At 40.6% G+C, this 25,290-nt stretch overlaps 2 protein-coding genes and 1 long non-coding RNA gene across 17 annotated transcripts in view; 2 read left to right on the forward strand and 1 right to left on the reverse strand.

The window, feature by feature from the left end:
* The window catches only part of LOC149487650 (uncharacterized), a 148,559-nt gene that overhangs the window by 64,166 nt on the left and 59,103 nt on the right, over positions 1–25,290 (forward strand). The gene's annotated exons all lie outside the window — the stretch shown is intronic.
* The window catches only part of LpR1 (Lipophorin receptor 1), a 179,356-nt gene continuing 156,416 nt past the window's right edge, over positions 2,351–25,290 (reverse strand). For 6 of the 15 annotated variants that reach the window (XM_089696260.1, XM_089696271.1, XM_089696267.1 and 3 more), the window contains exons 12-15: positions 23,839–24,037; positions 8,990–9,073; positions 7,010–7,125; positions 4,829–5,059 (exon numbers count right to left, since the gene is read on the reverse strand). In XM_089696260.1, coding sequence (XP_089552386.1) covers positions 4,844–5,059; positions 7,010–7,125; positions 8,990–9,073; positions 23,839–24,037 — 615 coding nt within the window. In that variant the 3' untranslated portion in view covers positions 4,829–4,843. Of the gene's footprint in view, positions 3,684–4,755; positions 5,060–7,009; positions 7,126–8,293; positions 8,580–8,989; positions 9,074–23,838; positions 24,038–25,290 lie in introns of those variants that run through there. The other 9 variants (XM_089696263.1, XM_089696274.1, XM_089696272.1 and 6 more) reach the window with 5 other exon arrangements.
* On the forward strand, positions 9,434–10,112 carry LOC149487656 (uncharacterized). Its single transcript, XM_089696300.1, has one exon. The coding sequence runs from the start codon at positions 9,582–9,584 to the stop codon at positions 10,110–10,112; it is 531 nt and encodes a 176-aa protein (XP_089552426.1). The 5' UTR covers positions 9,434–9,581.

Raw genomic sequence — 25,290 nt, forward strand, 5'->3', positions numbered from 1 at the left:
GATTATACGACAAGAAATTCAATGTAAGAATGTCTTTGAATGTTTGAATCCGTTCCATTTTAGTATCTACCTATTCTTATTTCTTCTTACCTATGTTTATGCTATGCATTCAACCGTTTCGGAATTATGGGTTTCAGCAGTGTTACCCCAGCAGGAAAATTCCTATCTCTCAAACCGCACTAATTTCATTTTTCGCGCACTTCGCTAAATACCTATAACGGCTTTATGCTATCTTCTGATATACATATATATGATATAACATGCTCCTCCGATCGCTCGTTTAAAAATCTTCCTGATGGAACAGCGTTACTACTCTAGCAGAATTGTTTTTTTTATTCTTTTCCGAAATGGTTACCTACTAGCACAATTTTATTGTTTCGCGCACATTTACCGGATACCGCTCTAATACTACGGCCACACTACCGTGATATGCCAATAATTATTGCCACAACTTTAACAACACCTAGGTGTAACCACGACTTATGACCATAATTCTACAATGCCAATCAATATGACAAATGGCGGTAGGCGGTAGGCTCAGGCGGCGGTATTCTTTCGTACATCAAAGAAGATTACCGCCGTAATTATTGCGTATGCGACCACACTACCGTTTGTCCAGTGTGCAATATGAGCTCACCGGCGCGGCGACGCACGTATCGACCGACATGGAGTGGTCAAATGAAAAAGCGCTCGATGGCGCAAATTTTTGGAATTCTTGGAATTCTTCTCTTTGGGATCTTGGGGATACCCAACAGAAGAACTATAAACATCGCAGTGTACACAATGATGCGTGGCGTCGGATCAAACAAAATTTATCATTTCCAAGTACAATAGATGATTTGAAAAAGAAAAAATCCTTTTTAAAAAGAAAGAATCCTTGATGAATTATTACAGAAACCATATTATATATTAATTATTAACTAATATTTTTTTTGCTGCGGTAAATGCCAATAATTACCGCCATATCTAGGTAAACTGTAGTGTAACCACACCAGTTCATGCAGTAATTTAGACGGTAATTTAATGCCATAATTATTGCGGTAACAGCCCGGTAGACGGTAAGGTAGTGTAGCCGTAGCATAAGTATTTACTATACCTAATCAAATCAGTCTAGAACTTTTCTTGCTGGAATAACGCACACTACAACAGACGAGCAAACACTCGTTCTGTACCTACTCTGATAAATAATCCTATTACTTCACTATCACTACATAGTATAAAACAAAGTCGCTTTCCCTGTCCCTATGTCCCCATGTCCCTTTGTACGCTTAAATCTTTGAAACTACGCAACGGATTTTGATGCGTTTTTTTTTAATAGATAGAGTGATTCAAGAGGAAGGTTTATATGTATAATAACATCCATTAAATAGTGGAGAAGTACTGTTATTTTTCAGGTTTCTAATGTGATGTCGTAAAAAATGACGCTTATATTGCAAACGCAGGCTGAACCCTACGATTTTTATCACAATAATGTACTAAGTATTATACACATTGAAAAGGTCTACAGAAAAGTCCGCGATGGTATATGTCTATCTCTTATGGATAACCCACAATAACTTTTTTTTGTCTTTACTTTTTACGACAAATAATAGCTAATTTTCGAAGCGATTTTCACCAATACAGCATTAATCCTTAACCAATTAAATACCTTGAATACATTGTTCATTTAATATAGATCTATATGGCCCTTTACACCGTATGATTTAAGTGAATATTTTCGAAGATATTACAGATTTAAAAATTGCGGGACGTAGCGTTTGCGGCGGTACCGGCCGGCCGCCCGGGTATACATATACATATGTATATTTTATACCCGTGCGAAGCCGGAGCGGGCCGCTATGTTTTTATTTACAACGTTCACAGTTTTTCTGTAGTGTATTTAGTATCAGCATTGCACCCGTGCGAAGCCGGGGCGAGTCGCTAGTATATTATAAAGAAGCTTTAAGCGTGACATAGGCTACTTTTTACCGTCGTGAAGTACATCTTACTTTCGTCGGTATTTTCTTTGACGTGGGCGGAAAGTATAAAACACATAGGACTCTAGAGCATTATTCTATCTGCATTTACAAAATAGATTCTATGAAATATTCTAAGAACGTTCGTTCGCTTTAAATTTACAGAATGGAATTTTGTTTATCATCTGAACAGAAAGTACATTCAATACTGCAGCTGGAAAATTTTACTCAAACAAAACAACATTCCATTTTTTTTTGTAAAATAGGTAGATAAGGTCTTACAAAGCCAATTTTTAGTTTTTTCAAATGAGGCGGGATCGAACCCCTCATGATTGAATTTTTACTATTCTATTTTTTCAAGGTAGTGGGTTGTGAGGAAGAAATAAAATTCGATGTTAACACATTTTACATAATATTTAATTGATGATATTTACACAATATTTCAGTGACCACACTTATTGAGCTAGGCATAATATACGAAATGTGCAAGATTTCCATGTAATTGAATTACATTACAAATATATAACTAAGATAATTTTAAATGTTTGGCAGGAATTTGCTAGACAATGTTTTAATTTTGAATACATTTAGCTAGTAAAATAATTGAAAATTTTGAATATTACAACACAACCTAACATAAAATATAAATACGTATCAAAATTGTTCAATTGTAAAATTTTATAACAATTTCAACAACAAAGCGTCAAATTAATTCACTATACATGTTATAATGAGCACAATGGAAAAAATATTTGGCTTTTTCTCGTTGGCACACTACAGAAACATAGTTACACTAAAATACTCTAAGATTACATATCTAATGCAACGCAATTTAGACATTTATAAAAATTTATTTAATTCCAATAATAAGTAGTATTACAAAAACATTCTTTATAAAATAGTTAAAATAAGTTATAGACTGCACAATTTCAATAGTGGTTTGTGTATTCCTATAATTATAAGAACATTCTCAATAAGTACATTTAGTATAAAATATTTGTATTTGCATTAAACAATAACATAAAATAATAATACATTGAAATGTAAAATGATATAAAATATATAATTACAATGCACCAGGCTAAATTGTTGTATCATTACATATTAATGTGTGGCAAAATTAACATTTTACATAAAAAAAATATATGTCACGATGATATGAAAGGAAAATATATTTACATTTATTTCCATATAAATGTTAGAATATGAATTGAAATTGAAATTTTACAATAGGGGAAAGAAACAAATTAGGAAAATATAGAATTCATTTTTAAATTACAGAAACATACTGCGACACCATCTATTGCATATAAATCGTAATAATAATAGTTGTATAATATCTCATTCTACGCTATTCACAGTCTAAAAACAATAATAGCAGGCACGACCCTCTAACTACTAATAATTGTGATACAAACAAGTACAGAAGCAAGATCTCAATTTGTAATGGATGAAAATATTAAATAAAATATTTCGAGATTGCGAGATCAGTGCTCAAACTCTTAGCAATAGAGAACTTAGTTCCAATTTGCTTCATTTTTCACTGCACAAAGTCTTCATTCACCGTGTAATTAATAGCAATGTCACAAAACACTGGTTTTTACACTATTTTAAGTATCACATGTCCTTCTTTTTCTTTTTGCATCTAACGATATACTAAGGTATTTGCTGCCGGCTCTCACGCTATACAAACTCATTTGTGCCGGGCGTGTTGAGCGGTTCTTGGGCCTGGAAACAAAAATAATTTGTTAATTATTATGTTCAATTCATCCATACTAATATTATAAATGCGAAAGTAACTCCGTCTGTCTGTCTGTTACTCAATCACGCCTTTACTACTGAACCAATATGCATGAAATTTGGTATAGAGATATTTTGATACCCGAGAAAGGACATAGGATAGGTTTTATCCCGGAAATCCTACGGGAATGGGTTTTTCTTCGAAAACGCGGGCGAAGCCGCGGGCGGAAAGCTAGTCTTCCATAATTATAACGTCGTTGTCTTACATACATTATTGATAAAATACAGTGGAGGTCTAAAATATTATAATTTGTTTTATTTATAACAAATAATTTGTAATCTTCATTGGAACATGTTTTTTAATTTTTATACTGTTCTATTAACATGATACATGCTACTCAAAACTACTCAAATTTACACTAAACTTACCATTAGCCCTCGAATGAAATGCGTGAAAAAATATTTAGGCAGTAAATAGTGTCTACAGCTCGTGATTAGGCAAAAAGACAAAATATAAAAAATAGCCTATCGAAAACATAGCTATTTACAATAACATACTACTATAATATATCCAACTTTGGCAACTATGTTTTAATACTGATGCGGTAAAAATGTTGGCACAATTTCTCGCCCGTTCCTTACAACTAGAGAAAATATTTCTATAAATTTCTTAAATCGATTAATTAATTATAAATAACACTAAATACATCAATTTTAAAATGTCTCTCAATGGACCTTAGTATACTATAATTACTCTAATATTTAGTTATTATTTACAAATTTTCATTTGACCGTTTGATAATGTGGGGTTTGTAAATTCATTGTACATTAGCAGTGATATTTGTTATCTGTATCTCACACTAGGGTTGTTAGCAAGAAGCTTATATCTAATACACTGGAGATTGCACTATGACCATTAACTTGTAACAAGAAAATATGACCTTGAATGACGCCTGTATGTTTTTTATCCCTTTCACACCTAACTTGGCAAGTTAATAAAAAAACATACAGGCGTCATTCAACGTCATATTTTCTTGTTACAAGTTAATGTTCATACTGAAATCTCCAGTGTATTAGATATAAGCTTCTTGATAGTGACATAAACCTTGGCTTATATAATCTGTCTCTCGTTAGGGTGGTGTTTGCGTTTATCTTAGGCTATTCTGTATATTTAGTGTACACTCCATAGCAGTAAGGGCTCTCACCTCTTCGCCAACCGTACTGGGGTATAGCTTGCTTCCAGGCGCATATCCATTCTGCTCCAATGCGAATTGGTTCTCTGTTGTTTTGCGGTATACTGGGTTGTCGAAGTTCATTGATGTGACATTACGATGTACGTAATGTCTGTACATAACAACAGCAATCTGTAAAGAAAACAAATTTTTATTAGAGAAAATTAAGAAACTATTGAACTTTAATCAAGAATATTCGTGCCTATTGATTTATTTAAGGCCGATTTTTAAATGCATGGATAAAACTTATCCGTCCAATAAAGTAACACGATAATATTAAAATGTCACGTAAACTGTCAAATAAGGGCAATTAGAATACGTTTTTAAAATGGTAGTTTTATAAATTATTCGACGAATAAGTTTTAAACAAGGATTGAAAAATCAGCCCAGCCCTTAATCAAATCATTGTGCTATTTATTTTAACTGGAATGATAAGTATTTTTAAAATTTAAAGCAAAACAAATGATTACGTAGACTTTTCCACTGAAATTCCCAACACGATAATTGAGGAAACGTTTATAATTATGGATAAAGTACTGATAAGTTATAAAAACAATATCGTACGACACGTGAGTCATTGCCTTGATAGTAAAATATAGTAAATAATGTGTAGATTGATGTCAATTCATTTATAATTAATCTTTAATTGATTAACACTTTTATCTAAGATACAACAATATTTGGGAAACTAAGGCTTAATATCATTAAGCAAACTAATTTATCTTAAAAGAAAACGCCTATATTTTGTGGAATTTTTTTGGAAATCTTCAATAACAATAGAAACGACTAGAAAATACATACGAATAATAAATAACATCTAATTCACGTAAAAATGTGAAGTCATCAAGAGTATTAGGTAATTGAAAGGGCGAATATAAATCTATTATTCTATCAAGGTACGGTAATGACCCCAATACATATAATTTAGAATGGTACTATATTTTTGGTCACATTACTATTTACTCATCCATATAGTGTTGCGGGTTTTTTTTCTAGAAACGACTAGAACAAAAAGCATTGTTTTAATATATATTTTAAGTTAATTAATTAAAATACGGAAATAAGAAAGCATTTAACACATCTGCTTACGTGATTCACAGTTAATTTAAAAGCGTAGGAGTTAGTTAGCCTATTGTAAATTTTCATAGTGCTATTTTAGTTTTGCAAAAAATCTCGCGAAAGTGACGTAGGTAGTTATATTAATTTGACCTCGCTTGGTTATTTATTTACGGAGGAATATTACGTGATAAACGTCCTGACGATGGCGATGTTCATAATATTATGATTAAGGATAAATACAAAAAATGTAAACAAGATGTTTCTTTAGTCATCATTATCAATAATGTTCCTTAGAAAATGATCTTGTAATTTTCCTCTACTTATAATATCAACAAGAGAAAAAAAAGACGTGTGGCACTCTGGGACTGCCGCAGCAAAGCTATTGCATGCTATGCCTTCAAGCCACACCTCCGTGTCCGTCGGAGTGGGGAGCGTGAGGTTTTTTCGTTACGGAATTTCTGGATTCGGTCCCCGCGCTCAAGGCCCGCGATAGAAGCTATGCAATAGCTTAAAAATTCTGTTTATGAAAAGTAGAGCAAGAAAACGTCTACTTATATATTTTTTAATGCAAGTAAAAAATATTTGGAGGTATTACATGGAATATTCAGTTATCTTCTAAAAAATTGTATACCTAGATTTGATTTAATCTAGCTATTTGGGTACTTCGTTTTTTTGTCAAAGGTAATATATATAAATAAATAAATAGTAAATAATTAACTCCCCTGCACCTGAATTTGACTGAACTGAATTCAAAAATATCAAGACAGTTTTTAGTTTTTACAATTGAATCAACTGATACATGGCTAAAATAATGTTAATTCCTGAAATATGACCAACACAGTAATAAAAAGAATCTAAACTGAATTAATTAATTTTTTTGCAGCGCAGACTTCAATTAACACTGCATCCAGATGATGACAGGACAGGTGACTTAGTCTACGAAGCTTGATTTGATCAATAAAAAACCTACATAATATACCTCATTTTTTCCTATAAAAGTACTATTAATAAATGAGCACTCACCAAAGCAGCAATAACAATAATTCCAGAGATAACAGCTACTACAATGCCAGCGACCACGCCCGCGTCTCGGCCGCTCGTTGAAATTCCTGTACCAGTTTTAGGTGTCTCTGGCACACCTGTAATATAAAAAAAATACACGTTAATATGGAAAACCATCTCTTATCTTCCTTGATCTCCGCAAAAGATAAAATAATCAACTTTAAAAAATATTACACAATATTAATCAAAAAAATAAGCAAATAATTAAGCGAAAACTAAAGAGGTGTGTGAGATCAATGAAGATTATTTTTAGTGGTACAGAAAAACAAAATGATCAAACAACCTTCACCACATAGGTCAATGAGGAAAACATGTTAAATGAAAGGCTCTGGATAGAAATAAAAGCAAATTATGAAATTAACTACATTTTCTTATATCCTGTACGCTTCATAGCTAAGCTCATTAGGATTGGAAACAACCAGAGTTAAATTTTAGCATAAATATGCTAATGTAATTAACAAGACTTATCACTCATTGTATCTTAAAATGCTACAACTAGACCTTGTAAATATAAATGTTAACAATTTCCATCCACATAGTAAAGAATGGAGAACACCTTCAATTCAAACATACTATATTATATTCAAAATATTTTATCACTTAATCATATTATAACTAGGCCTTTATTGGTTTTAGTATAAACCTTTAAAATCACGCCACTGACAGGAAGTTAGAATAAAAAAAAGCAATTTATTTGTAAAGAGAACAATTAAGCATTAATAAACACAGTCATTTCCTCTAAATGCCTAGATACTAATCTTTGGAATAATAGTTATGCTAATTGACTTATACATTTGAATAGACTTAAGGCTGGATGTCAACAAATATAATATGGTACCTTGTACCTTCAATTTGATAACTTTTTATTATATACATAAATTTTTTATTGCCCACATAGAAACTTAATGCCAAGAAATGTTTTTATAGTCATGTTCCCATGAAGCCATGAGAATGAATTGTTAATCACATGTGTAAAAATACACAATGAAAGCAAAGATTCCATAACATGCACCCAGTCCATGATGAATCTGTGTGTCTCCGCTATTTATATACTTTAAAAAACAATATTTAATGAATGCTTTAAAGAGAAAGGTAAATACATAAAATGGTACTAATACATTACCCTGAGTATTAAAGTTTTTCAGAGATTCTGGTAAATAAACTAAACTCAATGCATCATAACTATAACGAGACTCTTTGACAGGTTTCTCAGTTGCATCCGGTATCCTGTCTATGGACACGTCTTTGAGGAATAAGTCTATGAATCTTTGGTCTTTTTTGTTGAGGTCTTCTTTATCACTTTCCCAGTAAGCCTTCATTGGCTCTGCTTCAGTATCGGGTGTTGTAGAAGGTGAAGTGACTTCCTCGGGAGTTTCTGAAGAGCCCTCGCTGGTTACGATCGCTCTTCCCAACTTCAAGAGAAGGTTAAGCCCTTCTCTTTTTAAATTCACCATATGTGACAAGAGATCCCGTTTTTTATTTCACTTTGAAAGTATGATCGTCAGTCTGTATACAAGATGCTTTGCATGCCCTGTAAATCAGTCAAGCAACCCACATTGAAGACACACAGATATTTGATATTCAGCTTTTAACTTTCACAATTGGACGTTAGTAATGATTCGCGATCTAATGATTACTGTTAATAGATGTCCCGCCACCCGAATTTATACATATCTTAGATTATCTTATCAGTAAATATGATGTACGATTTCACCAATAACAATAATTAAATGAAGCATTCCAAGGACCAGACTTGAAGCACATAGCTAACTCGACCTCATAAATATGCACTAACGATCGACAGCCAAAACATTACATCACTTTCAATGGTATTCGTTAACTTTTGTGCCACAAGTTTGACCGACAACCCGAGAAAGCAAGGTAAGTCATGAGAGGAAGTCAGTTGATAGAAAACTCCAATTCGTCGGCACAAATACTCACTGGATATAGGTTTTTCCTCAATTATTTTAGTTTTTTCTAAACCACTAGACGAATTTTGCACCTCCACATCTGGTTTTATTGCATCTGTAGATTTTATCACATAAAAACCTCATGAAAATGTCTTCCAATAAATACTTTAGTTTGTTGTTTAATTATAATACTGGTTTACTAGCATCTTAATATCACAGTTTAATTTCACTGCCGGCATTCGCTACAAGGCCGCACACAACCGAGTACGATGCGAACTTAGAGTGAAATGAAATGTCAGATTTAAAACGAGCGAGCGCGCTGCAATCGAGCCCACCACCGGCACCACGAAACCATTCATGTGACGTACCGGCGGCGTCTACTGTAAATTTAACTGTGCGCGATCCAGCTTGCAATTCTTTTATGCTAAAAATTAGGGTTGTAACGGAACTCCGCCTCCGCCTCCGTTACTGCGGAACTTCCGCAAAGAATTTAACCTCTGCCTCCGCATCCGCCTCCGCAAAATTTATGCGGAGTCATATCGGAAGTCCATTTACGATCACAAACAACGCGCAAGGAGCGACGCTAGGCGACGCGGCCGCTCGGCTGCGTGTTTTCAAGTGAAATGGTTCAGTCCGAACTAATACGTTTGCTAACCCTTTATAACTCGAATGTTGCAAGCCGAGTTGACGATGATGAACCTTCTGTAGCCAAGAGAGCGAGATTAGCATCAAATGCAAGTAAAGTTGACCCAAGCACAAGTTTTGAGATTTTGTCACCAATACAAAGTGTGCATTCCAACCTAGCTGATATGTTGAAGAATTGCAGTGATGAAGAGGAATCGGAAAATGACAGCATGGATACCAACAGCAACCTCATGATATGGAAAACACTAATTAATGAATATAATAAAGAAAATAGACTCCAACTAAATGAAGATCCCTTATTGTGGTGGAGATATAACATTAAATATAAAGTTTTTGCTCCCATAGTTCGCATTTACTTATCGGCGCCACCAAGTTCAGTGCCAAGCGAACAGTTATTTAGTGCTGCTGGTTTAATTTACGAACCCTTGAGAAACCGCTTAGAAGGCAAAAAAGCCGCAAAGTTTTTGTTGGTAAAATATATTTTGCCTCTTGTCAATTTTGATTACTAAGATGAATCATGAACATGTATGTACAATTGTACACATTAATAAATTACACTAATATTATAAATGCGAAAGTAACTCTGTCTGTCTGTCTGTTACTCAATCACGCCTGAACTACTGAACCAATTTGCATGAAATTTGGTATAGATATATTTTGATACCCGAGAAAGGACATAGGATAGGTTTTATCCCGGAAATCCTACGGGAACGGATTTTTCTCTAAAAAACGCGGGCGAAGCCGCGGGCGGAAAGCTAGTATATAATATAAATAATGGTTGCTGACTCTATTAATCATAAATTTATTTATATTTTCCCAACAAATTTCACCTCCGCCTCCGCCTCCGTTAACCTCCGCATCCGCGGAGGCGAACCTCTTAACCTCCGCATCCGCCTCCGCCTCCGCTAAGTAGGCCTCCGTTACAACCCTACTAAAAATATTGTTCTTTTAGAAATACATACATTTCTACATAATCCATTTTATTATTAACATTAAAAATATTATTTCATTTATATTACATGTCGTATAACTACACTAAAATTATGACAATAATTAGGAATTTGATAATTACTTTAATATATTTACCAAACATGCAAATAAACAAATCTAGACATTTTAAATTAATGAATACAGTGTTTAAAGTTTAAATAAAAATGTTACTTTCGACTTTTAATGTGAGGCGAGCCGGATCGCGTGACGAGTGGTTAACGAAAAGGTGGCGTGATGTTGTGACGTCATCTCACCTTACTCACGAAATTGTGTCCTATTGGTGGACCAGCCGTGGCAAAACTTGTACCAGTGCATCGGCAGTTTTGTAATTGTTTTATTAAATTCTTCTCACACACATACCTACTCTATATCTTTTATTAATATTTCCTTAATATTTGATGATAATCAGGTGAAATACCTATCTACATGAAAAAAGTATTTGCAGTAGGTATCTGCCATCTGCTTACCTTTATTTTGCAAGATATACCTAGGTAGGTAGGCAAATGCCAAATACCTACTCCGATTGTATTTATCAGAAATGTTTATTATCGCAATTCTGCAATAAACCCATAAAAAGTGGCATGATGTGATAAAAATATTACGTTTTTCGATAGTAAAGTTCTCTATGTACCTAGTTAGGTATTAGAAAACAGTAAATACCTACATCGGTATTTTTTAGGTTTTAGGGTTACGTGGTACCTATACGTAAGTACTATAGACGTAACCCTAAAACCTATAGAACAGACTCTATAGGTAAGTAATTTACAAGTTATAATAATTAAATATTTCAAAAATATTGCTCCAGTATTCCTTATCCGCGATACCTACGTAAGTACGTAACAACGATCGACCACAAAATGAATACCTACCTACTTATCGATAGTAATATGCACTTATAGGTAGGTAAGTATTGCATGTACTCAATATGAAACGTCCGCGTCAGTACAGTATAAACAACGTGTAATCTAACATTGGTAGGCAATAATTGTAAAAGTAAACAATATTTTAGTAGTGACGATGAAAACATCGTACGATGCTTCGTCATGGGATGACGTGTCCATTACGTGTCGGCTAATCGGCTATGTACTAAACAGCTGAGATTTTAAACCAGTCAGATAACATGACTATGTGAATAATCTACAAAGCATACGTAGGTATCAATTAAAACAATAATTTACTTTTATGACCTACAATGACATCATCTATAAATAGCCTGTACGATCTATTCCATTACCTAGGCACCAACCGAGTACAGTTACCTAGGTTTATTTTTAAATTGGTACCTACCTAGGTCTAGGTTTTTTTTCCGATGCAGATGGTAAATGATAAGTTTGCGATAAGAACCTATCTGCGATAAAGAATTATTGTAATGTCCGATAACTAGGTAGGTATACGTTTTAACTTTTAACTTTTAACTGTTACTTTTACTTTCGTAAATATTAATATGTACGTGGCCTTGGTATTAGTAGTCGTTATATCACCAGTAAAATAAATAGGTACTTACAATCTAATGAATGCAGATTTTTATAAGTACCTACCTAGACACATTACCTAGTCGAATGATGCAGAAATATACCTACGTCAATCTGGTGTGCTTATTCACGTAATTTGAATAACAAAAAATATTCGATACGCAGAATAGTGACTGTATTTACTAAAATATATTTTTGAAACAGATGATTAGGTATTACACAGTAGGTACACATGCACTGATGTAAGCGCAAAAAAATAACCATGATAGTAAACAGAATTAAATAGAATTAGCAGATACGTTTCAGTTTTCACTTCCTAATTCCTGTCATACTTACCTACTACGTAAATACTTATTAGATCTAGTAATCTAAGTATGCATTATGTACCTACTATCTTCTTATATATAAAATTCTCGTGTCACAATGTTAGTCTGCAATCTGCATACTCCTCCGAAACGGGTGGACCGATTCTCATGAAATTTTCTGTGCATATCGGGTAAGTCTGAGAATCGGCCAACATCTATTTTTCATATGTACCACGGGCGAAGCCGGGGCGGACCGCTAGTAATATATTGTTAGACGTAACTTTTGATTTAATATTTTTGTGGATGAATAGTTGTCAATATAGCTGTCACTGTCACCTGTCAGAACATGCTTAGCTGTCGAATACTATAAATTGCCGCTTTCCTTTGACTCGTGGCGCAGGATAGTCCGTTTGCCGAGTGCGCTGGTCGTGTCCACTTGTTGCTCCCGACCACGTGCTTCGCGTTCGTGCTATCCTACTCTTGCATACGCATTTCTGAGCGTACTACGCCGCTTTGTGTCTAAAGTCTGGTTGTTGTTAGTCGCCCCACGAGGAGTTTGTCTCTGCTCGCGAAACCCGATTTAACCCGCAGCGCCGCCTGCCATTTGTTCGGTGAAAGCCGTATAAGTGGAGAGGGCGGTGATGCGTGTTTAATTGATTTAGCAGCGCAGGCAAACGCCCACGTGCCCAGCGATGGAGCACGCCAGACCTAAAGGCCCTTCTCAGGGCCACACAAACGCGACCCCCGCGCGCAGTTCGCGCCCGCGCATAGTCACGCGCACTGGCCGCGACGGAGTAGCCCGGTCGAGCTCGGCTCCCGGGCGCCCCTCCCGCCCCTTTTGGACGCAGCCCCGACGATGGGGAATACCTGAGGCCGCCGCCGCAGAGGACGTGCCTGACCCGGACCTGGAGGTATCACCACGGACCGCATATTTGTCGGATGCCGTGCTGATAGACCGGTTCGTTTCGTCGGGCCTCCTGTCGCGCAAGCTGCGCGGCTGGCTGGCCTCGTACATCGAGATGAGGCGAGGCGACCTGGCGCGCATACCGCCGGGCTGCCTGGAGGAGCCTTCGCCGGAAGACGAACAGGTTTTACTGGCAAAACTTGCCGTCCTCCCGATCCCTCCGGGCAAGCCACGGGCGAGGCGCCGTCGCCCCCTCAGCAGCGACGAGGAAGAGGAGCAGGTCGAGTCGGCGCAGGCCAAGCGGCCTTGCCAGACTCCCGCCCTCCTCCCCGCTACACCCGCTACCACCACCGCTACCGCAGACATCATGGAGATAGACACGGCCGCAGCCACACCCGTTCCGCCCACTTACGCGGCGGTAAGTGCAGGCGCCGCCGTGCCACCACTCCACCCACGCGATCCGCGCCGCCCCCGCCGTATCAACGTGGAGGCGGCCGAGGAGCCGCAACCGGGCCCGTCCGGCTTGCAGCGCGCTAGTGCGCCTGCGCAGCCGACCGCCCCCACACCGAGGGCGACAGCAGCGCCACCTAGCGCTGCCGCCCCCGCGTCCACCACTGCAACAACGGCGCCGCCTAGCGGCGCGTCGAAGACACCCCGCTACCCGCCTATCGTGGTTGAGTCGCTCCCAAATTGGGCGACTCACCTGCGAAACATTACCGCCTCGCTGGGACGACAAGTAAGTGCGCGCGCCTACGGGACCGGCGTGCGCTTCTCGCCTCAGGACGAGGCGGAATACCGGGCGGTCGACCGATACTTGCGCCGCATTCAGGAGGAGGGAGTGGAGATTTCCTGGTTCTCCTACTCCCCTGAAGCGGAGCGCAGTGTAAAGGTCGCTGTCCGTGGCCTACCTGTCAACACCGAGCCCGAGGAGCTGATGACCGCGCTGCGCGACCGGGGTTATGATCCTGAGTTCGCGCGGCCCATCCGCGCCCGTAAGGGGCGCCCCGGCTGCATATTTTTAGTCATCCTAAGGAAGACGGAGAACCTCACGCCGGGCATCTACGCAATCAAGGAGTTGCTGTACATGCCCGGCGTCACCATTGAGGCGTGGCGCTCCAAGCGGGGCCCCGCGCAGTGTCACAGGTGCCAGGGCTTCCGGCACTCGTCGCACAACTGCCACAGGCCGCTTGCCTGTGTGCGTTGCGGCGAGAGCCATGCGACCGCGGACTGCCCGCGGCCGAGGGACGCCCCTCCCATCTGCGCCAATTGCGCGGGACCACATCCCGCCAACCACGCCTCATGCCCGGTGCTGCGGCGCGAGGCCCGCAACAAGAAGGCGGGCCCGATAGCGCGCACCACAACCACCCAGCAGCAGCCGCAGCAGCCGCGCGCCGCACCGAATGTGCGGCCCAGCGCGCCGGCGGCGCCACCCGCGCCCGTGGAGCCGGTGCCTCGTGGAGAGGCCCTCACCACGGGTCTCATGGCGGCAGCGAATGACGCCCCCGCAACCTCTACAAGAAACCGAAAGGGGCGCAGCGGTAAGAAGCGTTCCCGCACGCAGCCCCCTCGGGCCGCTACCGCCTCTGTGCCCCCCGCCGGCCCGCCCGCGCACATTCCGCAGGCGCCGGCGCATGCGCAACAGCGCCAGCCCGAGCGCACACGAGCGCAACCGCCGATCTCCGCTCGGGTAACTTCGGCGCAACGAACACAGCCGAACTTGCCCGAACCTGCCCGAGTACCTCAACGCAGCACAGCTCGACCCAGCTCGACACAGCTCGGCTCAGCACCGGCACACCTCGACCCAGCCAAGCGGACGGTCATACGAGCGGCGTGCCAGGTGCTCCAGAGCACGATGGACGCGCTGGAGGAAGGCGCCGACCCAATACCCATCCTGATGCAGGGCCTGTTGAGTCTCGTTCAACAGTGAGTATACGCTTCATTTACTGGAACGCGAGCGGGCTCAGCAAGGAGAGAGCGACACTACTGCGCCACCTCATGCGGGAACAACGAGTAGACGTCGTCCTCCTAAACGAGACGCACCTGGGCGCGCCTGACAAACTCAGCGCGTCTGGCTACGTCTCGTACAGACAGGACGAATGCTCCCCGTATGGGCGTAAGTACCGCGGACTTGCGATCCTTATCCGCAAGTCCATCCCTCACACCCCACTCCCCGCTTTCGCATCCCAATCCTTTTCCGCGCTCGGCATCGAGGCGGAGTTTCCGGTGGGCAGGCTGCGAATGTATGCTGTATACAGGCCGCCCGGGGGGAGAGTTGACACGAACGAGGTGAAACGTCTTTTCGCCTCGAGCGTGCCGACGATCGCCGCGGGTGACTGGAACAGTAAGCATTCGCACTGGCTATCCCGCCTCGATTGTTGCAACGGCAAAGCCCTTTATAACATTATCGATTATAACGACATTGTTATAGAGGGCCCTTCCGAACCTACTCATTATCCTCGTACAGACTCCCACCAAGCGGACGTCATCGACTTTACGATTCACAATGTGATCCGCCAGTCGATGACGCAAACTGTTATTGTGGACGATCTCGGCTCAGACCACCTGCCGGTATTGGTCGAGATCACCGCAAACAGTTCCGCGCTTGCCCCATCCTACTCCCGCCGCTGTGTCAATTGGGAGTTATTTGCGAATACGCTTGAGCGCTCCACGCCCTCACGCGCGGTTTCAAGCGCCGAGGACGTGGAGATATTCGCAAATGACTTGCATGAAGCACTTAAGTCCGCTCTTTCCCAGGCCACGACACTCAAACCGTCCACGTCCATACTCCCCCCTATTCCTTCTCACATTAAAGCCCTTATCCAGAGGAAGCGAGCTCTGCGACGGCAGTGGCAGCATTCGCGCTGTCCCACCCTCAAGCGGCAACTTGCTCGTTTGCGAGAGCAAGTTAGCGATGCGCTTGAGGCGAACAGGATCGAGGGCTGGCACCGTGCGATCGACTCGGCCGCCGAGGACTGGCCCTCGCTCCACAACCTCTGTCGCAGGCTTAAATCCTCAGCCGCCCCCGCGCGCCCACTCACCGATTCCGCGGGTAATTATATATACGCCCCTCAGGGTCGCGCTGACTTGTTCGCCGAACATCTGGCACAAGTTTTTCAGCCGAACCCCCTGACGCCGTCGAGCGCCGCCCACGCAGCAGTGGTGAACGAACACCTATCAGGTTTTCTAGCATCACCGATACCGCCCGCTGAGGAAGTATTCTTCACCTCCCCGTCCGCCGTCCGCCGTGCGATTTCGCGTACAAAGTTGCGCAAAGCGCCCGGTGAGGACGGCGTGACGAACGAATCCCTTCGCCACCTCCCCCGTAAAACAGTCGCGGCTTTGTCGCGGCTGTTTAACGGTATATTGCGCGCCGGTCATTTCCCTTCAGTGTGGAAAACCGGTCGCGTAATAATGATCCCCAAACCCGGCAAGAATGCCTCCTTAGCGGGCAGTTATCGACCCATCACCTTGTTGAGCACAGTCTCCAAAGTGTTCGAGTCACTACTGCTGCCTATGCTGCGTCCGTACGTGTCGCCGCGCGCTGAGCAATTCGGCTTTCGCTCGGCACACAGTACCACCCTTCAGGTATCTAGAGTATTGCACCATGTTAGCTCCGCCTTGAACAGGAATGAGAGAGCGGTCGCAATATTCCTAGATATCGAAAAGGCTTTCGACCGCGTCTGGCACGAGGGTCTTATATATAAGATCCTTACCACTACCCAATGCCCCGCGCGGCTCGTGAGGATATTGCACTCCTTCCTCACGGACCGCTCCTTTCACGTTTCCGTGTCCCCCGCCATTTCCCGAAACCACTCTGTGCAGGCGGGTGTCCCGTAGGGCAGCTGTTTATCGCCCGCGCTATACTCCGCCTACACAGATGACTTCCCCTCCCCCGCGCCAAATTCTAATCAAATCCTCGCGCTATACGCCGACGATGTAGCTTTAATCGCCGCATCGTTGAATACAACGCATGCGATGGTTAAGGCGCAACGCTGGCTTGATGAGTTGCCTGCGTATTTCGATCGTTGGCGGATATCTGTTAACGCGCGAAAGACACAGGTGATTCGGTTCGGTGGTTTGACTCCCTCCCACCAACTCACTCTGGCTGGTGAGCAGATCCCATGGTCCGATACCGTCCTTTACCTAGGTGTAACTATTGATTGCCGGCTTCGCTTTAACAGCCACGTGAAGCAGGTAATTAACAAGTGCAAAGCCGCCCACGCCATACTTCGTCCGGTGTTATACTCTGAACTCCCGCTGCGTATAAAGGTAAGCGTTTATAAAACCTACCTACGGCCGCTCCTCACGTACGCCGCGCCCGCCTGGTATGTGTATGTGTGTGAAAGCCTGCGCCGCAAAATGCGTGCGCGGCAGTCACTCGCATTACGCGCTATCGTCGGTGCGCCGAGGTATGTGAGAAACGAGCTAATACGTAGCGATCTCGGTGTAGAAACGCTGGATGAGTTTATCCTTCGTCTCTCCCAAAACATGTTCTCGCGGGCGGACGCCTCCTCTCATTCCCATCTCCGAGAGATTGCTCCGCACCGCGCCATTCCCGGGTCGCGTCGTCCGAATCCGCGCGATCTACTACCACCCCCCTCTCCTAAGGCGAACACGCCGTCCTCACCACCGGCATTGCAAACAATGCCGGCACCATACACTGCGCCTCCAGCGCCACCTACCGCCCACGCACTCTGTGCGCCCCTCACTACTCCCTCCTACCAAACCTACTCCCACGCGCAAATAGCGCAATCCTATACAACGCCCCCACCCACGCAAGCTTCGCCTGCGACGGCGCTTCCTATCGCGCCGTCTGTCGCCTCACCCTGCATAACTCCTACACAGTCGGTACACAACGTACCCAGCCAATCCACCGCCCACTCCCACGCGCAATTGGCGCCTCCTATCACACCCATCGGTTTTGTGTCGCTCCCGGGTTCCCTGTCCGTCCCCGGCTTAGACACAAGTCTAAGACGGGCTCGTAAAACCAAACACAGGTCGGTCGAGTCTTCGCAAAATGCGAAAAGGTTTAAAAAGTCGGGCACAGTCTCCTATACTGTGCCCCAAATAACTAACACTTTTATTCCCAAACAGGGCGATTCGTCCTCCCAGTAACCCGCCCGTATTAGCGGGCGGCGCCATACACCTGCTGCAGAGGACGAATCGTCCTGAACAGCATCCCCCACGCAGCCTCCTAACGGAGGCCGCGTGTGTGAAGACCCTTGCTTGCTTGCTTACTCGTGGCGCAATCGTACGGATCGTGCCTAGGGGCTCGGACGCTGTTTATACGACGTTTGACCCAACTACCTTCACTTTGCTAATAGTCGTTGACTTGCTGCGATTTGTTAATCAATTAGGCAGCTGTGTAGAATCGTCGTACATTCTTATTACATTTCAAACTAATATTAAACCGGCCTCGCTTTCTAATTTCTTATATCAGAAGTGGGATAGAATTCAAGCCCACTATTTTTAAATGTGTTTATGTTTACGTAGTTTTGTAACTGGCATTTGTGTTTTTTTTTTTTCGTGCGTTGTGCAAAGTAAAAGTTTGTTACGTGGATTATTGTAACAGGAATGTAGTCCATCGAAGAAATTGTGCTATCTGGGCTGCGGTCCAGTGTTTGTAATAAAAACCTCTCAGTTCACAGGTAAATTAGATTCAGGGATGCGAGGGCCCTACGAAGTAGTGAACATCATGCCTAGTGGTCGATACGAGTTGAAACTCGTTGTGGTGACTACGGAAAGAAGACTCAAGCCGCGGCACAGCATAATATGGTGCCCTGGGGTGGCGAGTGGTGTTCCGAAGCATGTGCCGAATTTTTTTGACGATGAGTGTTATTGGTTCGTAGTGATTCAAATCGCTAGTCGAACCCTGGCGTTGAGGTATTGTCTAGTCGCTGACGTATCGTAGTGATGTATTTCACTAGTCGTACGAGCGTAGATATACCGTCAAGTCGCCGTCTGTATGTCCGTAGTGAGTTGTCTCGCTAGTCGGATTTGAGCGTTGAGGTATTGTCTAGTCGCTGACGTATCGTAGTGATGTATTTCACTAGTCGTACGAGCGTAGATATACCGTCAAGTCGCCGTCTGTATGTCCGTAGTGAGTTGACTCGCTAGTCGGATTTGAGCGTTGAGGTATTGTCTAGTCGCTGTTTAACTAACGAGTGCGTAGAAAAGTATGGTCAGTGTGGCCGAGGCAGTGTGTTTTTGAAATCCCGAGATGAACTACCGTTGTATTGTAATACGAAAAAAAGCGTACGAGGACGTACGTTTGTCAGTATGGCCGTGTTAGACGTAACTTTTGATTTAATATTTTTGTGGATGAATAGTTGTCAATATAGCTGTCACTGTCACCTGTCAGAACATGCTTAGCTGTCGAATACTATAAATTGCCGCTTTCCTTTGACTCGTGGCGCAATCGTACGGATCGTGCCTAGGGGCTCGGACGCTGTTTATACGACGTTTGACCCAACTACCTTCACTTTGCTAATAGTCGTTGACTTGCTGCGATTTGTTAATCAATTAGGCAGCTGTGTAGAATCGTCGTACATTCTTATTACATTTCAAACTAATATTAAACCGGCCTCGCTTTCTAATTTCTTATAATATATAAATCTCGTGTCACAATGTTTGTCCTCAATGGACTCCTAAACCACTTAACCGATTATAATAAAATTCGCACACCATGTGCAGTTCGATCCAACTTGAGAGATAGGATAGTTTAAACATGTAGGTACCACGGGCGAAGCCTGGGCGGACCACTAGTATTTATATATATAATTACCTACTTTAGTAATATTTTTATGCAAATACAATTCTTTGGGTCAAACACAATGTTTATTGTTTATATTAGTCTAATTTCGTATTTAATTTAGGTATTTTGATTTATAGATCTGCGTAATAAAAAAATTCTATTTCCTTTAAAAGAAAAGAGCTAATGTAAGTAGGTACCTAATAATTAAAACAAAAATGATCCGTAACAATAGTTAACACTAGCAATGACTCTATCTACATAATATACAAATAAATAAAAACGAAGGTTATATTATTTTAATGTTTAACTAATATTCTTTTTGTGTCTAATTTAAAAATTTCTAGCTAATCACCAAAATACTTTACAAAAAATTTCAGGACTCACTTTTTTATTATTTTTAACTAACTAATAGATCTTTAGTTTACTTCAATTTTGTAAAAAGATTTTTTCTTGAAGGGCTCCATTTTTAAAGTGAAACTTATTACATCGTCTCAAACTTTTTGGTCTGTGTAGCGCATGTCGCGTGACGGTCGGCTGCCGAGTAGGTACCTATAAAGCAGTGTTCGGAACCGTACGATAAGTTTCACTTTTACCGTGGTTTCATAAAACCACAAAACATTTTTTCATTTTTAATCGTTGATACGTGGTTGATACTAAACGAAATGAAGGTAGGTATGTATCTAAGAATTTGCAGTTCCTTTAAGTTCATACTTGTGACAATATTCTTGATTTATTATTTTTAGCTGTCCCTTGTCTTTCATCACGACATGATGAACATAAAAGGCATTGACATTAGACCGTCCATCATGAACACGTGAGATCCCTATATGTATTTGATATTGATACATCTCAACTAAGTACATACTGCATCAGGAGAATAATTATTAATTTGAATTTTTAAAAAGCTCTACTGCCTTCTTACCGTACCTACCTATAAACGCATAGGCATTTCCCTTTTTTAATTGTTTATTATAGTTTTTTATAATGAATAATTTTCACAATATTCGCTCTGTACATGATTGCAAGACAATTATGCAAATAGAGCAGATGCTGCAATATTCTATTGTTATGTCACAATTACATGCGGTAGTACATTATAAATCAGTACCTAGTCAATGCCCAGAGGACTGTTATGTACATGTACAATTGTACATGCATAATGACATAAATCATATTGATGATTAATGTCTCCATGGATGTTACATATAAGTACCTAGTATATTTTTAATAGTTTAACTTTTAAATATCAGTACATTTTTTTAATGAAAATATATCTTCGAAGGGGATGTACTTATAACTTTATGTCGCGGAAGTTAAGTTTCCGTTCACCAACATAGGGTGTGGAAACTTGAAACGAGTTTACTGTAAGGGAGAGGGTTTAAAGTAACTTTAAACGGCAATATTAAAACGAATATTTACAAATAATTTAAACACAGATACAAATAATGTTAAATTCTTCATAAATATTAGGTTTACTATAAACCCAATCGTAAACGTTTACGTGATTAGTTACTTATCTTTTCTTTCTATTATCCCATAATAGTCTTTTAGAAAAGATAACATTGCTCGAATATTTCCGAAGTCTGTTATCGAAAATTGCGCACATTCCTCCGCGACCGGCGCGCGGCTGGTCCATCAATTGGTTTCGTGCGTATCGGTCAATCAATCGCTTTATGTATGCCATTGACAATTAATACCTTTTTTATTGAGTACATTCAATTGAACGTCGTTTGTGTCATTCAATCAGCCGAGAGTCGAGACCCTTAATTTTAATCGCCGTTCGAACAGTCTAGAATATCGTAGCTATTTTTTAGAATTCTTGTTGTTTGGCAATTCGAAAATAATTTGCATATAGAATAGAAATTGATGGCATGTTTAATAATTATCACTTAATACGTTTATTTTATTTAAATATTCTGACAAAATATAATTATAAGAAAACGTGTTTTGATCGTTTTCTGGGCTCACGTGTTGCGCACGTTCTTGTTCAAACAGAACCTTTGACGCAAGTTGGTGCCTACCATCGTTTTAATAAATTACAAATTTAGGTAAATTTATACTGAACTGTGGTAACTAGGAGGCTATTTTTAGTTGTATGCTATGCCCATCTAACCTGGCTTTTAATACAATATGAAAAATATGTCGATATGAAAGATTTACACACTTAAAAACTTCAGGAATACCTAATTACAATACAAAATATAATTTATTGTTTTCCTATATAATTACGAAAACTCATTTTATGCTTCATGTAACCTAGGCACTAATTAAAAGTAAATTGTTCAAAAGATCAGCAAATGACATGTCTTCAATTAAGTTTTAATTAGTCAATTGTATATCAAATAACTAAAGTGGTGTGTTGTATTTTTCACTTATTATTTATTATAGCAACAGCTGTGGTATATTATAATTGGAACGAAGCGAAATATAGATATCATTATGAAAAGTTATGTTATAATGATAAAATAAGCTTTGCACTTTTATTTTTTGCGCGTTCTTACTTCTTTGACATCATAAGTGACTACAGAATTTATAATATTATCGTAGCCGCATATCTCACCGCTAACAGACCACAAGGTATAGTTTATAATTTAGATTATAAGACCAATTCGATACAATCACGTAAGATATCTTCTTACGTTAAATAATTTAACATTGAGCGTTAATTTGAAGTAATAAATAAAGAAACCACTTTCAATTACACGAAGCAAGAGCCAGGAATGCAATTACTTTTTAAAAATGTACATTTCATGAGAACTGTTTTAGATTCGCAATAAAATAAAACTTTTGAGATCGTGTACCCAATTCTCTGTAAAGATTAATGCAATCTACGCCAATATTACTTCTTTTCATAGTTTAAAATTTTTCATTTATACAATCATTACACATCTTTACAACATAATATCCGAATAGTTTGCTTATTACGTTTTAAAATCTGGCCAAAACTTTGTTGACCAAATACATTGTACATCTTCGTACACGCGCGACTACCCTCTTCAAAACAAAAGACACTAGACCACGCGATTACACCTTCGTACACGTGCTCTCTTATGCTTTGTATAGTGTGAAGTACCATGTCCCCTAGTGGGGTAAGGGGCAGATACATTATACATCTATTTCACTGATCGATTTTCTTTAGGGACAAGTAGATGATCAGAACTTCTGTGTCCTACCAGACCGAGACATTTTTTTTTTTCTTCGTCCACCGGGAATGGAACCCAGGACCTCCCGGTACTACGCTCACGCGTCAACCAAGGAGGTGGTCAAGTTTTGCCAGGTTTGTTTTGTATAGGGTATACAAAACAAAAGACACGCGAACGTTCCTACAACATAACCTCAAAAGAGCATCAACAAAGCATCTGTTACCGGCCAAACCCGATTTCAGGACAAACTAGTTTTGCCTAGGCTAAACTAGTTCGTCCTATACACGATCGGATGAACTGGTATAGCTTAGGCCAAACTAGTTCATCCTAAGACCAATAGGATAAATCAGTTCATGCTAGGCCATTTTTTTTTCTGCGCGTCGACGGAGCCCCGCTTCGCGGGGCTCCTATTTCTGTGTAGATTTTTTTTTAAGAAACCCTAACGGCTAACCTAACCTAAACCTAACGTATTTATTTTAGGAAACTAGTATGGCCTAGCCTGAACTGCTTTATCCTATTGGTCTTAGGATGAACTAGTTTGGCCTAGGCTATACCAGTTCATCCGATCGTGTATAGGACGAACTAGTTTAGCCTAGGCAAAACTAGTTTGTCCTGAAATCGGGTTTGGCCGGTAACAGCATCAACCAATCAGACGCGAGATACTCACTGTCCTCGACGCACATCTGGTTGTCGGGCATGAGCCGCAGGCCGGTGGGGCAGGCGCACGACACGCGGGGCGAGTGCGCGCCGATCCGGGGCGCGGGCAGGCACAGGTGCGAGCAGTGCCCGTTCACCGCCGCGCAGTGGTTCACGCCGTCCGGCTGCCGGTACGGGTGGTACACGTGGATCACCATCGGGTTTTGGAGCTGTGAGAACAAATAGACTCGCTGTAGGTTTCGCATTTTGGAGCTGTTGAAACGGCACAATCAGACTCGCTGTATACATGTAGGTTTCGCATTTTGGAGCTATTGGAAACGGCATATAACTATATTCCCTCATTATTCCCTGTATAAGTTTGATAGCTGTAATGGCCGTAGGTGGCGGCCATCTTGGATTTACATTGACACTGCATAGTTTCAAATTAACTGTTAAACTGAGTATATGTTTTTGACTATACTAATATGTATTTGACCTAGAGTTGTGTAAAAAAACCAGATAAAAGTAAAAAATATATGAAATAGGTATTAAAAACTGAACGTTTAATGGCGGCGGCCATATTGGATTTGCAATGACACTGAATAAATTTTTGTCAGAAATAATATTACATACTCAATGTTAGAACAACCGAAAAGGGGGCATAATTTCAGTAACTAAACTTGACATAGAAACTAAAATGTCTAAAAGACCAGGGCATACTTAAATGCTCATCTATACATCTACTATTTTGTCAAAACAATACAAACTTAGTAGTTTGTACACCACAAATCTTAGAAGAGAGTATTTTTTTCTTACTCCTGAGTATTAATTAATTATGTATTAAAAGAAAACTACCTAGTCATTTGAATTTGCATTGTAAAACAATTAAGTACTAATTTCCATTATTAACATAAAGTTCGGAAATTAATTTTGTGTACAAATTCAAAGAAATCTTTATATATAAAAATGAATCGCAAAATGTGTTGGTAAGCGCATAACTCGAGAACGGCTGAACCGATTTCGATAATTCTTTTTTTATTATATTCCTTGAAGTACGAGGATGGTTCTTATGTAGAGAAAACGTAAACATGTACCACGGGCGAAGCCGGGGCGGACCGCTAGTTTTAAAATAAAAGTAACATTTATGAAGACTATATAATAAAGCGAAATAAAATAAACGTCCTTTGAAATGTCATGTAACATCTTTGACCTAAAGCTACGTGATCAAAATAAAAACAATTAAGATATTAATTAAAAATATCACACGCTGAAAATACATTCCGCAATCTTTAACGCAATACTTTTATAATAAACTAGCGACCCGCCCCGGCTTCGCACGGGTGCAATGCTGATACTAAATACACTACAGAAAAATTGTGAACGTTGTATAGGTATAAAAATATAGCGGCCCGCTCCGGCATCGCACGGGTATAAAATACCTACATAGCCGGGCGGCCGCAAACGCCCCGCAATTTTTAAATCT

The sequence above is a fragment of the Colias philodice genome, chromosome 6 (genome assembly GCF_061535455.1).
Source record: "Colias philodice isolate Cphi_HAF_F1 chromosome 6, ilColPhil1 Martin Lab GWU primary, whole genome shotgun sequence".
NCBI lineage: Eukaryota > Metazoa > Arthropoda > Insecta > Lepidoptera > Pieridae > Colias > Colias philodice.

Excerpts from the sequence above, each read along its gene's own strand:
- LOC149487656 (XM_089696300.1), top strand. The coding sequence starts at position 9,582 with ATGGTTCAGTCCGAACTAATACGTTTGCTAACCCTTTATAACTCGAAT.